The sequence below is a fragment of the Panthera uncia genome, chromosome F2, assembly GCF_023721935.1.
Source record: "Panthera uncia isolate 11264 chromosome F2, Puncia_PCG_1.0, whole genome shotgun sequence".
NCBI lineage: Eukaryota > Metazoa > Chordata > Mammalia > Carnivora > Felidae > Panthera > Panthera uncia.
This window is the reverse complement of record NC_064812.1, coordinates 16,514,511-16,529,635: the sequence shown is the minus strand read 5'-3', so window position 1 is coordinate 16,529,635 and position 15,125 is coordinate 16,514,511. Positions and strand designations below refer to the sequence as shown.

The window sequence follows — 15,125 nt, the reverse complement described above, 5'->3', positions numbered from 1 at the left end:
CTTGCCTGTCTTCTATCCATCCCAGATATTTTTGAACTTGTAATGGTGTCCCGCTCCCTGTTTGCATCAATTTGAGCAGCTCTGTTTGCTTCAGTCATCCTGCTTTTAGATTGGGCTTCTCGTCTACCCTAGCACTCCTAACCTCTACCCTCTGATTTCATGAGGCTGGATGTCACATTGCCTGGGCCTCTGGTTGACCAGCACTCCCCTCCCATTCTTTCTCATCTCCCGGTTTCTGCTCACGGCATTTGTCCCTGCAAAGCCTTCTTCCTGCCTCACCACCTAGCCAGCTCCTGGAAGGACTGGTTCTTCAGTCCTTCTTCAGAGATTCTACCTCTTCCAACAGGCTGTCTCTGGTGCCCGCCCCTCCTCCAGTCTCCTAGACAAGACCAAAACCCAGTCTGCCACTTCAGTAGTTGTACCTTGTCCCCCAAGTAGCCCAGAAGATCCTGATAAGCAGGGACCAGGTCTTCGTTGATTCTCAAGTGGTTATGGCAACACTAGGTAAATGTTATGGATTTCATTCAGAAATACCTATTTAGGAATTTGAAAGCATTCACCGGAAGCAGTCTTTGATCTATGGGGACCTAGCAGGGGGATGCTGTCACCTCCTTGCCTTTGGAGCTCCTCTGTCTGTGGACTGGAGGGGCCTTTGGGTCCTAGCTCACAGTTCCTGAAAACAAACCTTACCCTCAACCAGAGCACTTGGAGTACAGTGTCCAATGCTCTCAGGAGCTTACCTCCTTGCATGGGAGAAAAGTCTGCTGAACTGGCATTTTAAACTCAGCTCACCTGTCCATTTTAGCATATCCCTCTGCATAATAAGCACCTGATAATGTAGAAACTAGACAGAATTTTTGTATATTTATGGCCCATGGTGGGATAGGCTTAGATTCTGAGTTCTCAAAACAAATTTGATCTTGAGGTCTTCAAAGTGGGATAGGAAAGGAAATCTGGCAGAAAAAGTATAAAACATCATTCTCTCCATTTTATTTCATCTTTAATATCTATTGTCTATTTCTATAATCTATTTGTGTGTTTTCTAATGCCTGTAATTAGGACCCTAAAGATGAGGATATTAATGGCAACAACTGATTCTCATCGAGTGCTTGCCACATACCAGGTCCTGTTGGAAAGCACTTAAATTTAGTTTTAATTCCTTGAGCAACATGATGGGACAGATACCATTATTAGCACCTTTTATAGGGATGTGATTCACAGATGAATTTATGAATATACGTAAATTGAGAGTACGTGCTTATGTTATTTGTTTAGGAGTCCATGGTCAAAAACACCACTGTTTTGGTCTCTTGGCAGTTCCTCATTTTTTCAGGTGCCCCCCCCCCCTTTGATGGGTACCTTTCTACTTTTGAATGTATCCCATTACTTCTGTGGGTTATGTAGGCACCCCTATTTCTTCAGGTAGGTCCCCACTTTTGTGTGTTTTGTTTGTAAGTGTTCCCTCTTCTGTGGGTACTCAGACATTACAGTATCTGCTTGCCTCAATGCTTGCTAGGACTGAAAACCAGGATTTCTATGCGGCACAGACTTTCTCCTGTAAGATCCCTGGCAGCCTAATCAGCATTCACTGAAGGACCCACCCTGTGCCCTCAAATGTTAATGCCCCACAGTAGATTCTCACAATTCCATCCATTTCTGTGAGTCATTTTCAAATAGGCTCACGGCTCTGTTCTTTTGACTCTGTGGCCATTGGGGTGGCTGGCCTTCCTCCCTCCAACCCAGCTTCTCTCTCCCAACAGAAAAAGATACCACTGGTTTTAAGACCCAGGTGGCAGGGGCCACCCTCCATCAGAGGAAGGTGCCAAGTATGTGCAGTGCTAAATTAATCCAAGGTCACTGCGGCAGAGGAACCTAGCAAAGGGGCCAGGCTTCTCCTGCACATCACGACCCACCAACAGCATGCCCTTAATTGAAGGCATTGGGTTTGAATTTGAGTCATAGTGCCATATTTCAGTCTTTTGTTTGCCAAGCCGCCAGTCAACTTAAACTAAAACATGTTTTTGGAAAAGACTTTTAGGGGTTGTAGGAATGCAGTAACTTGCTGGAAACATTCAAATGGACTTAGGGTGGTAACGGAGAAAAAAATAATGTGCATTGGTTTAGGCTGTGATTTTCTTTTGGGCTGCAGAGGGATAGAGAGTGGGGTTGCAAGCTTTTGCTTGTCCTTTCTGATCTGCTAGCACAGATGGGCCAGTTCTCTCCAGTCGGGAGGTGGTCCTCAAGGTTCTCCAGAACCTTTCTGGTCTAGAGGTGGCATCTACATTCCACAAAGAGAGCTGGAAGACCCGGTCAAAGGGCATCCTGGCATTAAAGCATGAAAACCCTTTCCTGCATTTGTGCCCTACTGTGTCTTGTTTAAAAACACAATGTGTAAAATCCAGCATTTGGGCTTCCAATAGTTTTTTGAGCTGGTTCCCGAACTTAAAAACACAGGGGTCCCCCGAAGGGCAGATTTAAGTAGCAATGCATGGACACCACCTTCAGTTAATTAAATCATATGCCCGAGAAGTGGCCTTCTGTAGAGAAACAAGCTTTGCAGGTGATTCTAATGTGCAGCCAGTTCAAATGAGAACCAGTGGGCCACAGCAGGCTTAGTTCAGACAGCTGTGAGTTGATGTGTGGTCTCCAAAACCCTCTCCCAGCTTACTGGAGACCCACTTTCTCCATTGGCCTTTCTGTGCCCTAGCTGAGTTAGTCAGCACTCACCTCCTCATGGGGACCAAATTCCAGCCCTACCACCAGCCCAGCCCCTGGAATGCTCACCGGCTTCCCAAGGGAGTTTCCAAAATGTGTTGGTCTTCAGGCATGGTGTAAACCAATTTTTAAAATGACCTTTCATAAATGGGTAAGTTGTTGCCTCTAAAGATTTTAGATCATCCTTAAAAACCACAGTTAAAATTGTACTTAAGCCATTGGGTGTGTGTGTGTAGAGAAGGGAATGAAGGCAGCGAGTATAATCTGAAGCCTATTAAAATAAGGTACAGATACTATATGAAAACCTTTCCTTCCCAGCTTCTATTAAAAACTTTTGACTCCATAAATTCCACAGAACTTTTGTACTTACAGATAAAAATTAGACAATTTTGAGATAGTGGTGTTGGCCACCTCTTTTATTCCCTCTGTGTTGTCTGTCTCTGAAGAGGGAAGCCAGCATGAACACATTTTGTAAAAAATGTATTTGGCTTTAGGGGCGCCTGGGTGGCTCAGTCGGTTAAGCGTCCGACTTTAGCCCAGGTCATGATCTTGTGGTTCGTGAATTCGAGCCCCACATTGGGCTCTGTGCTGACGTCTCAGAGCAGACCCTGGGGCCTGCTTCAGATTCTGTGTCTCCCTCTCGCTCTCTGCCCCTCCACACTTGCACTTTGTCTCTCTCTCTCAAAAATAAACATAAAAAAAAAATTTTTTTTTTTAATGTACTTGGCTTTAAAGAGATTAAAAAACATTTTTTAAAGGCCTTCAAAGTTGGTTAAGTTGTTCACTGGAACTAAGGAATCACTATGGTACTATATTAGACCATTATGTCTAAGTGGTAAGATGGGGAGGACATATTGGCAAGCTACTTTGCAAAGTTGGCTTAAGGGTAAGAATATATGAGATGTGCATTGACTTCCTTAGAAGAAAACCCTCAAAGCGCAGTGCCTATCATTAAAATGTTTTAAGCTCTTTATAAAAATAACATTATTTCTCAAATTATAGAGGACTCTTAACAGTGAAAGGGGAAAAAAAAAAAAAGATTGTTCTTTCCAAAATAGAAACACTTTTCCACTATTGCTGAACCTGACAGCTCTGAGAGCATTCAGCAGTTTCTCTAACTTCAAGATTATTTGAGGGAAAGTGCTCACATTTTATAATTAGATACTATCAGATACAAGTCCTCTATGCTGAGTCTTAATCAAGTGGCAGATTTCCCATTAATCTTTTTTTTTGGAAGTAGAAAAACATTTATCAACTGAATTGAAAAGGCATATTAGGGAGAATCAATGATAATTTAGGTGAGTAGGCAATAATAAATATTAGTAGCTGACTCTGAATAATTGATTCCGATTTGCAGGGTATCTTCATATATAACATTACTGAGTTCACAGCTACCCTGTGAAGTTGGGGTTGTTCTGAATCCTTCTTATGGAAGGGGCGGTTGAGCCTTAGGCTGTAATAGTATGAAAGTTGCGGGGCTGGGACCTGACCTCAGACTATTGTACCTTCAGTCCTCTGCTTGCAGAGAACTTACTGTAGCAGTGAAGAGTGTGGACTCTAAGACTGACCAGGTTTCAGATCCCGATTTTGTCGCTTATGTAGCTTTGTGACCTTGGACAAGCCATTTTACTTTGCTGTATTTCTGTTTATTGAAACAGATAATAAAAGTACCCACACTTCATAGGGTTAATGAACGAATAAAGGTGAAGGCACATAATTGCACGAAGATAGAGTTTTGCTATTACGACCTTGTTCCTTTGCTGTATTTCTTGTGAAACGGAAAACAAGTAGGAAGACCCATCTACAAACTGACTGTTTTGCTGATCAGTTTGTAATTAAGACATCAGAACTGGGTGTCCTCCTCTGACACCTAGAAGATGGAAAGTATTCATATTCTTAGCAACAGAGTTTCCAGCTCTTGCTGGGCCTGTCTCCAACCAGCCTGGGCTGGGTTGCAGGCCACAGTGACCTCCCTGAAATGGCAGAGTCACACTGAATGACGTGAACATTTCATCAAGAAGGTCTCTTATTTTCATCCCTTTTGGATTGGAATAAGGGCTCAGCTGAAAGCTGACAGATTTACTCATGTGGTCACAGGCTCAGCTCAGAGCTTCTAACCTACAAGGAGGCTTGAGTTTTTATCAGGTCAGCTGGGACGGCCAGGCCAGCATCTGCCCTGATGACAGGTGAATGATCCAGGCCTCAAGGGGCCTTGAATGTCATTGCTCTGGCTGAGCCGTGGCAATCATGTGACTCAGTGACAGGGCACTGAGAAGCACAACAACCCAGGAAAAAGAAGATAAAAACCCAGCTACCCAACACCCACAAGGGGTAAATTCCCTCCTACGTTTTTTAAAAATTTGTTTTTAATGTTTTATTTTGGTTTTTGAGAGACAAAGAGAGACAGAGTGAAAGCAGGGGAGGGGCAGAGAGAGGGGGAGACACAGAATCTGAAGCAGGCTCCAGGCTCTGAGCTGTCTGCATGGAGCCTGATGCAGGGCCTGAGCCCGTGAATGCAAGATCATGACCTGAGCTGAAGTCAGCCGCTTAACTGACTGAGCCACCCAGGAGCCCCTAGTCCCTCCTACTTCTGAGACTAAAACCCAAACAGCTGCTACCTCTCAGGTTGAACCACTGACAGAAATGCACAACAGAGCTAAGGGGGGGGGGGGAACAACAACAATAAACCAATTAAAAAGAATCACTGATTTGGAGGGCAGGTTTAGACTTATTTGCTTTACTACCTTCATCATTAATATCTTGCCAAAGCTCCTTAAAATTTTTTTTTCCCAACATGGGGTTTCAAATGTAAAGCAACGGACCTGAACAGGTAGTTTCACGCTTTAGGTGAACAAGAGACTGAACGTGGGGTGGGAGGGAGTCACAGGAAAGATGCACTGAGGTGCTTTGAACTTGTCTGGTGTTGTAGCCTAAACCAAGAATGCCGTGGGGTCACCTAGAGTCTGCTAACGCAGGACAAGGAGGAGGACAGTGAGAACAATCAGAGGTACAGAAGGTTTTAAAATAAGCCATGGTGTTTTTTGGCTTTCTTACTACTGAATTCTCTCTTGCTAATGTGGCTGCCAGAGCCCTTGCTGCCTGCAGTGTGTTCCCATTTATGGTGGGGGGAGGGAAGTGGCTCACATGAGGACTATGGCCGTTCCTGTCTGTCACAGTCAATCTCAGGGACATCCTCACGAGATCCACATAAGCACTCGAAGTAGATCTGGACAGAAGGGAGTTGAGAAGTCTGTTTTCTGCTTTCCTCAAAATTCCCAGTGTCCTACAGAGTTATTCTTTGGGGGGGAACTATCTCAAGAGAACCTGAAAAAGATAATTCAACTGAGACCCTGGGAACCTATAGAGACTTACCCGTACGACGTAGTTAAATCTTCTGGAGTCCAGAATGGCAGTTGAGAAGTCCAGCCTGTTGAAAGCTTCCCCCAGAGTGCAATATCCATGGCGCTGAATGTGAAAACGGGGGGGCACAGAGGTCATTCTCCAGAACGGTCCACCTGGACTCTACTGGCAAGCTGGATGCCTGTCTTAGGTAACCTGTGGCCATATGCTGTTTTCCTGGGCCATGATAAGCTCTTTCTGGGAGCCCCCTGCGAGCCACAAAGATGGACAGTGCAGCTAGCAGCTGCTTTAGTCTGTGACTCACATGTTAAACACCCCTCTTCGTGACTTGCACCATTTGGGCCCTTGTTCTCCGCATGAACTTGAATGGGAAAATCCTAAGTAGTTCCTTATCCGGGAAAGGGCAGGAGTTGGACATAGGATGGGAGACGAAGATAGCTGGTCACTGTAGCATCTCCTGGGAGGAGAATTAGACTTCCTTGTGTCAACCCTGCCTGCTACCTTGCCTCGCATCTTTACTGCTTTTCTCATTGGGATCATCAGAAACATTTTTTTTTTTTTTTAAGGCTTCATGAGGAGGCAAAAGAACTTTTGGTTTTTTTTACCTATGAACGCACAAGCACTGGGAGCAGAGAGCCCTGACTCACAGTCTCAGCTCTGCTCTGAGTATCTGGATAATGGCGGGTGTGCCCTTGACCTCCGTGGGGCCCCAAACCACAGAGGGATTTATGTATTCACCAAGGTCCCTGACAGTGGTAGAAATTCCATCGTTCTACCACACTGCCTGATAACCTAGATATCTGAGCAGATGCCTGTGCAGGGAGAAGATGTACATAAAAGGGTTTTATAAAGTGCCAGGCAAATGTAGTTGTAACAGTGCCTTGTCCCCTTCTAGGTCTAGCTCAGTGTCTCATACTGAGCAGACGTGAAAACTTCTGCTGTGTTTAGTGATTAGCCCCTCCAGGGCTAAAACTTAACAAAGTTGGAGTCTGAACAGATCTCAGAACAAGAAAGAGGCACTGTTCTCGGGGCAAGGCCAAGGCTTTATAACAATACATTTGAGATGGGTATACTAATCTTTATAAAGCACTTTTACATACGTGATCTCACTGAATGACTAGGGAGTCCACCTAGTGACTTTGGCTTCTCACTCTCTCTGATGGTTGGGTAGGTGGTGAGCTGCTAGCCACTACCCCCCACACCCAGCCATGATTTGAAGTCATATTCTTGCCCACTTTCCCTCCCTTTCCTGTTGGGAGAGGCATAAAGCTAAGCATATGCTTTAAGGAACAGATGGATGCTCACCTCTTTAGTACTTCCTTTGTGAACATAAATCCATTTTTCTTGGTGGAAATCTACAGAGGAAAAAAAAAAAATTAAAAACAAAAAACCCCACAGCTTTAAAATTTGCAACATGCCCCAAATTTTAAACTTGTTTCTTTTTCATATACTCCAAAGTGTTAAAAAAGTTTTAACAAAAAAAGACAGAGACTCTACTGACAATCTAAGAAACGCAAATGCCTAATTTCTGCAGTGTATACATATCGGAGTTATGCTTACCGGGTCTGAAGCTCTCCAAATCTTTGATCATCAGATTTAGTATACCAAAGCTCCAAATTGAAAAAAATCAAATACCCAAGTACAAGTTTGTTTTAAATGTCAAACCTACAACTTATACAAGGCCATAAAAAGTAGAAATAAAGCAGATAACATGAAGAGATCATGTAGTATGGGTGGATTAAACTAAAGATCTGTGATTCTGGCTTATTTCTAGAACTTTATACTCTTACACCCAGCATCTAGAAATGTAGTAGTATTTAGACAAGGAAAGAGGGAGAAACAAATCTATTTTCAAAGCCTCACAACACAGTACCAAATAAAAGCACATGCTGGAACTGATTCAGCTGACCATATCACTGTATAATAACTAAATTAACTACGTCAAATATTAGTGACAAGTGGGGGGAAAAACCCACTCTGACTAGCAACTGACTTATAAATAAGACTATAACGAACACATTGATCTTGCTTGTAAAATGCACGGCCGGGTTTCTGAGTGCAAAGTTCCCAATGACCTCTGTCAATGACACAGTAAACATTAAAGCAGATGTCTAACACTCGAGGTCTGATTTTCTCCCCTCCCCCGCAAAGAACCAATCCTAGCGATCTTCAAACAGCTTTCTTTTAAGTTCAAAACAAATGGCTTACACTGGGTTTTGGTTTTGCTATTCAGCATGTCCTTCTTTCTCTTCTTGGCTGCAACATCATAGTTCAGGCTGTTGAAAAGATTCTCCTTATCGTATACTTCCTTGTTGCAATAACTAGGAATAACAGGAGAGGGGATGAGCTATAACAGCTATACTTTAATAAGAGCTGTTTCTATAAATAACTTACCAGGTTCTAAAACACAAACATACATCTTCTCAAACAAAACAATAACCCTGTCAAAAGAAGTCTGTTCAGGCACAGACCTCCCTCTTTGGGGATGAAATATTGTCACATCTCTGTGGAAGGCAGGGATGGGGGCTTCTACTGCTTTTGAATTCCCAACAGTGCCTGCCATTGTGTCTGACACACAGCCCTTTACCCTTTAACTAAAGGCAATGCCGGGCACTACATTATTACTTTAAGCAAAAATGACGACTGCAGGGGGGAGGGAGAGGGATGATTACTGCTATCACTGTGGTACACAATGCCTTCATTTTGCAAAAGCATCCACCCTAAGCTGCTTTCTAAGAAAAAAAAAAAAAAGTCTTTATGGAGATATTATTCACATACCATACAATCCACCCATTTAAAGTGTACCCAAGCTTCTTTTAACTAGCATGCTTCCATCATGCCTTTGAAACATGATCACATTAACAAAAATCTGACTTACATACTCCATTTCTAGGAGACGTTGAGCATACAGTGCTAATTGTTTAGATTTCATGGAATTCTGTGACTAACACTCAGCATCATGCTGCGAGGTGAAGACCTTGGGTCCTAAATGAAACCAGCTGATTTCACAATTCATAAATTTATAAGGGCTGAAAAAACAGAACTGCCCAGTTCACAGGTCCCTGAAGGATGCACACATTCAACTTGGGTCAGGTGCATATTTCTGCCAGTAGGCTGAGCTATCATTTTGGGGACCTGAGTTCTATTCTGTGATACCACATAACTTCACAGTAAATCTCTGAAGAGTTTTCATTGAAAGGATGCTGGAGAAATATTGAAGTATAGTGAGTAGATCCCCCGAGCCCCATGGGGATGTATGTACAAGGCAGGATTTAGAATTCCCACTAGTAAAGCATAAATCAGGGGCTTTTTCTTGTATCACTGATATATCAGAGCTCTTTAATTTTCTGAGTTCCTTTGCTGAATTTAAAATATGGTTTGCTTTACATCTTCTTTGGACATACATCTGTTGGATAAAATGAGGTACACCTGCACTTCTCTATTCCACAGACATTATGCAAATGGCAAAAGAGAAAAGGGGGTTTGAAACAATTTCCAGTATCCTGTTGCTACAATCGTCTCAAGTAGCACTTCAATAAGTACAATAAGTATCTTGCTACATAAATGCTTACACATGATATCACCAACAACGTGCTCAGTGTTTCTGGACCCAGAGGAATAAGCTTGATGGATAATCTATCATTTGTTAATCTGCCCTTGTAAGGCCATGTTTAATACCACTTATTGAGATTTCTAACATCTCTAGCCTTCTTTTCATTTGGGGAAACTGGATATTTTTAGGTTTCATAGAGATTACTGCAGAAATGTCTTCTCTTAGAGACAGTTTCTTTTTTTTTTTTTTTTTTTTAATTTTTTTTTTTCAACGTTTTTTATTTATTTTTGGGACAGAGAGAGACAGAGCATGAACGGGGGAGGGGCAGAGAGAGAGGGAGACACAGAATCGGAAACAGGCTCCAGGCTCCGAGCCATCAGCCCAGAGCCTGACGCGGGGCTCGAACTCACGGACCGCGAGATCGTGACCTGGCTGAAGTCGGACGCTTAACCGACTGCGCCACCCAGGCGCCCCAGAGACAGTTTCTTAAACGAGCCAAGGGTGAATGTTTGGGGCCAGGCTCTGTGTCACGCGTGAGTGTGTGTTTGTCTACTTGCATGACAGTAGTGTACAAAACCACCGACTGGTCAGTGATCTGCTCCAAGGTCAGCAAGAAAAGAGAGAACAAGGGAGCGCTGGACTCTGAGTCCTTAAAGCCAACTTAAGAATTTCAATCAAAGTTGAGAAGGGGAAAACATGGAAGGTTACTTGACTGGTCCATGGTGTACCAAAGCTGAGAACAGCTTTAGAAAGCAAAGTTAAGAACGTTTTTCATGTAAAAACACCACGCGAAGGCTTATTTTTAAAGAAAACACACTCCTACACCATGAACGAAAACCTAGAGCTTAAATTCCACCTGTAGAGAGCCATAAAATGAAGCGGTCTTATTCTCAGTCACACTTCTGAGGTTTGGCAGAAAGTTTTCAGAGCCTGGACCTTAGATTGTGGCCATTCCCCAGAGATTTTAAATATTTACAGTTCATCTTACTCTCTTCTAATTGAGAACATTACTCAAAGGAATTTGAGCACCTGCTTTCCTCATAGAAATGACAATAATCTGCTTTAAGCCTGAGCGACTCATTTCCAAAGTTAGTTGAAGAAGAATTTGACATCATTGATGATGTTCTTCCACTGTAGAATGTAGAAACGCTTCAACCAAAGACAAACCCTGCATTTTTCTCTTGATTATTAGGTTTTGGACTTCAGAGGTAGGGCCTGGAAGGAAGGGCTAGGAGGTTTATTTGTGTTGTCTGCTTGTAGCTTTTCTTTCAAGCAATAACATACTCAGTTAGAGGTTATTCTGAGAGTTCAATTATGTCCATCCATTTCAAGGAAATGCAAGGCCAAGAGAAAATTACAACTGAAATTTTTAACAAGAAAAGCCACCACCATTTAGGAACCATGACATTTAACTTTTTTTTTTTTTTTAAGTAGAACTATTTAAGGATGCTAATTACCTCATTAAATTCAAGAATAGCCACTGAAGTTGCCATTTGGTGGTTAGTTTTTACTAATCTTGATTTTTATAGGCACAGGCACAGAATAAGAAAAAAGACCTTGCCCAGCCTTATACTATCAATATACACGTACCTAGATATTTAAAGACAACTTTAGAAATGATGGAAAGATTTCAAAATAAGACCATTTGGGCAGAGGAGATAAGGGCACCGGTGGGGGGAAAGGCCTATTTCTCATTTTGTTCTGCAATCACAGGCCATTTAAGAAAGCTACAGAGGGCCTAAAGGGTTTGGTTGTGGATTAAAGCTGGTGAGATTTCTATGCTAATTTGCTCCAATACGGATGCAAATCGTCAGACTCCCTACCCAGATTGTTCTGGTGAAACAAACAGCCTACTATATGAAGCTTGTAGAACAGTGCCTTGCACACAGTAAGCACTCATAAAAATTTGACCTATTATTTTTGTCTTCTGCACTACTCGTCCAGGGCACCAAGCTTCCTGCTTCCTGGTTCAGCCTCAGCTATGTGCAAAGCAACATTGGAGTTTTCAGCTGCAGGCCTGTAGACTTGGAGAAGAGTGGCCTGAGGTTCAGATCGCTGAGATGACTCATTCTGGGGGTGGGGGAAGCTGGAGCGTTGTTGGTGAGGCTTGGAGGTACCTCAACTACCACTTCCTTGAAGCATTCTTGGACCACCCCCAATTCATGCCAAGCGCTTTCCCTGAACTTTTCATCTGCCCACCCACGTTTAAACTGGTCATTCCTCTGCTGTCTTATGCAAGTACCCCTTTTAAATGAGGGGTACTGCTTTAAACTTATCCTAAAGCCTGCCATGATCTCTGTTCATGGCTGGGATGGGCTTTGTAAGGTTCTGCTGTTGGAAGGGGACAGGGCCCAGAACACAGAATGGCCAGCAGAGTCCAGAGAAGGCGTGCCGTCCAGACGGGCTGGGGTCAACTGTAAACACTCTCCCCAGGTCGGAACACACCAAATGTACCCTTCATTCCCGACTCTTGTTCAGGCAGCTCACAGAATTGAACGTGGAATCAGAGAAGTGTAGCAGGCCTCTGTTGTCCTGTTTCATTACCTCCCCTCCCCCTTTGGAAAGGGCCGTGGGCCTTTTGTTTTCTCCTAACAGGAGAGGCATTCACCTGTGTAGGCAGGCGGTCAGCCCAAACCTTACATCACAGAGAAACATGACCAAGACTAAAAACAGTGGGGATATTTGAGACTCCAGACCTAGGTCCAAGAAGGCCAACTGCTTTTAAGAAGTTGGCAGACTTCTCATGCTAAGTAGGGAAGGGATTGTTTACAATTGGTGGAGGAAAAAAATACTCCGCAAACAAACAGCCAGCTGCTTTGCCAGGAGCTACCAAACGATTCCTAAACTCTGACTCCTCCAAGAGCCACAGGTGGCCACTGTATTGATCACCACTTGTGGTAACTATGGCGGTGCTACGGCACTGGCTCAGAAGGCACGAAATGGGAGGAAAGAAGGAGGCTCATGGAGGGGTCTGAGGGGTGTGAAGCTACGTGATCCCAGCCTAGGTTAAACTCTTGTGGTAAGTTAAAACCATCTTCAAGGTCTCCCACTCTGTGGCGAGAGGCACCACTATCTACTATCTGCTTCTAAAGGGGAGTGATACCAGCTTATCTCTTGGAGCAGATACAGTGTGAATATTTATGTGAACCAGAGGCTCAGTATCTTGAATCCTCTATTGCTGAACGACTGCATCCTACTGACGAGCAACCTATAATCATATTTGGGTGAGCCGCTGGGACATCATTCAGCAGATCCTTGCTGTATTTCCCCAGAAAGAATCTGGACTGTTGTACAGAAATAAAAGTAACAAACTATCAAGATCATCATTCCTTAGGAATGAGGAGGCAGGAAGGAAGCTTCTATTCTACTAGAAGCAAGCTTCTAGTCAAGGGAGAATAATTTAGGCATAATTGGTAACTCGCATCCCTAAAAGGTTAAGAGTCTAGTGACAGCAGTTGGTCTGTTTTTCTATTAAGTAAATTATCTGATTTGCAATAAGACTTCTTATTTGCTCTCCAAACTCTACAGTTTGCCTCAAAATATCTTTAACATAAGGGTTATATATGCTTTTGTCTCTCCTGACAGACCCCCCAGGATTAAATGCTTTTTTTTTTTTCCCATTGGAAGACTAAAGGAGTTTGATGTTTTACAAATAACAATCAGATGGGGGGGGGGGGCGCGCTCTGGAGGTCAAGCTGTCAAAATAACCACACTTTCTTGACAGTTTTCTTAAAATTGAGTGCCAGGGGGCTCAGCCACAAAAACCACTGGTAAATCTCAGTAAGTGGGAACCTGGTCCGGTTACAGAACTCATCACCGGAATCAATTTAAGGGTTCTGGTGCCAGTGGTTTCAACCAAAGGCTGCACGAACAGGCATCCAAGGGTGACTGGGCTGCACTGATCGCCTCTGGACCCGCTTTCATTGCCCTTCCCACCTGTTCCAAATGTCAGGGATCTGGAAGTCAACTGTTGCGATCCGGGACTGACAGATTCCAGACCACTTCACTTACTAGACAGCGCTTCTATGTTATAACCAAACGGAGCGGACCTCGGGTTTTCAACCAGACTGACGGGGCTCAGGGGGTGGGGGGTGGGGTACTTTTTGCAACTGACGGGCATCACTTGAAATTATTTCGCCCAGAAAACTGACCGAAAGGGCCACTAAAGAAACAGGTGCAAGCGCTTCGTCCTTTCAGAAGCAGAAGGCTTGTGGGTGGCCTTCCCGCCTCCCTTCCCTCCTCCGCAGCTCCGCAGTCGCGAGTCTTCACCCTGGTTCCGCCAGTCCGCCCCGCAAGCGCCGGTGCCCCAGGGACCATCTGGCCGCCCCTTCCTGGTTACTCATCCTCCCTGCCCACTCTGCGGTCGCCCGTGCGTGGGAAGAGCCTGGAGGTGCTGCACCCATGTCCGATCGCGTCACCCGACTTGTGCCCACGGCGCTAGGGTGCTCCGAGCCCCGCCACCCCCATCGGTTGAAAGGTGCGAAGCCCACTCGCCCGCGCCCCCGCCCAGGCGGACGGCGCGACTCCAGTGTCCTTAAGGCAGGGGTCCCCTGAAGTTGTATGCTTGAGTTTGAACGTTTGCGGACAAGATCTGCGTCTGTCGTCAGATTCCCAGAGGGACCCGGGGTTCTGTAAAGAGTTGTGCCCACTTGGAGACGCAGACCCTGAACAATAAGAGAAACCAAATTCCCCGAATCCCGTGCTCTAGCGACCTCTGCAGAAACCCGGTCAACTTCTCTCTCGTCCCCTGCACTCCGCCGCCCCCACTCCCGCCGCCCTCGTCCAGGGGCTTCCTCCTCACCCCGTTCCAGCCCTGCGTGCCCCCCACTCTCCCGCCCCTGCGCCCCCGAAACCAGCCCAGGTCTGTTTCGCGGGGCTGCAAGTTGGTGGCGGATCCACTCACCTGCTGAGGTCGCTCACGAAGCTGCCGCTCTTCTCATCCAGGAAGCGCTTCCAGCCATCGGCCGTCTTCACCCAGCTCTGCCCGGGGGACCGCCAGTCCTGCCCGAGGAATGGCATGGCTCCGGGGGCGACGCGACGGTCGGACTCGGCGGACTGACGGACAGGACCGGCCGGGCGGCCTCGGGGACGCGCTGCCCTGGGCGGACGCTCAGGGGTGCTGGGGCCGACGCGGGGGCGGCTGCAGGGAGGCGGTGTGGAGGGCTGCGGGTTCGGGGGCCGCGGAGCCGAGCGCCTGGGCTCGGAGAGGGCGCGGCGCCGGGGAGGGCCGCAGGGCGCGCGGGGCTGGCCAGTGTGCCGCGCCGCCGTCCCGGCCGCAGTATTTATCGCGGGCCGCCGGCCCCGGCCCTTTGTTGCCGGAAGAGCCGCCTGCTCTTAGCCCGGCCCCCCCGCCGGAGCCCACGTGGCTTTGTTTATGGGCTCGGCTTGTTTTCCGAGGCGCCCGCGGCTCCCGCTCCCGAGGCTGTTGCACAACCGCGCGCCGGTGGAAACTTGAAGCCGCGCTGCCAGGCCGGGGCTCCCGCCGCCCCTCCGCCCC

General features: G+C 45.8%; 1 protein-coding gene across 1 annotated transcript in view; it reads right to left on the bottom strand.

Moving 5' to 3' along the window:
• FBXO32 (F-box protein 32) overlaps nucleotides 1–14,892 on the bottom strand; it is a 35,727-nt gene extending 20,835 nt beyond the window's left edge. Inside the window, exons 1-4 of the mRNA XM_049632933.1 lie at nucleotides 14,532–14,892; nucleotides 8,284–8,396; nucleotides 7,381–7,430; nucleotides 6,088–6,180 (exon numbers count right to left, since the gene is read on the bottom strand). Coding sequence (XP_049488890.1) covers nucleotides 6,088–6,180; nucleotides 7,381–7,430; nucleotides 8,284–8,396; nucleotides 14,532–14,647 — 372 coding nt within the window. The 5' untranslated portion in view covers nucleotides 14,648–14,892. The remainder of the gene's footprint in view (nucleotides 1–6,087; nucleotides 6,181–7,380; nucleotides 7,431–8,283; nucleotides 8,397–14,531) is intronic.
• Between the last annotated feature and the right edge of the window lie 233 nt (nucleotides 14,893–15,125).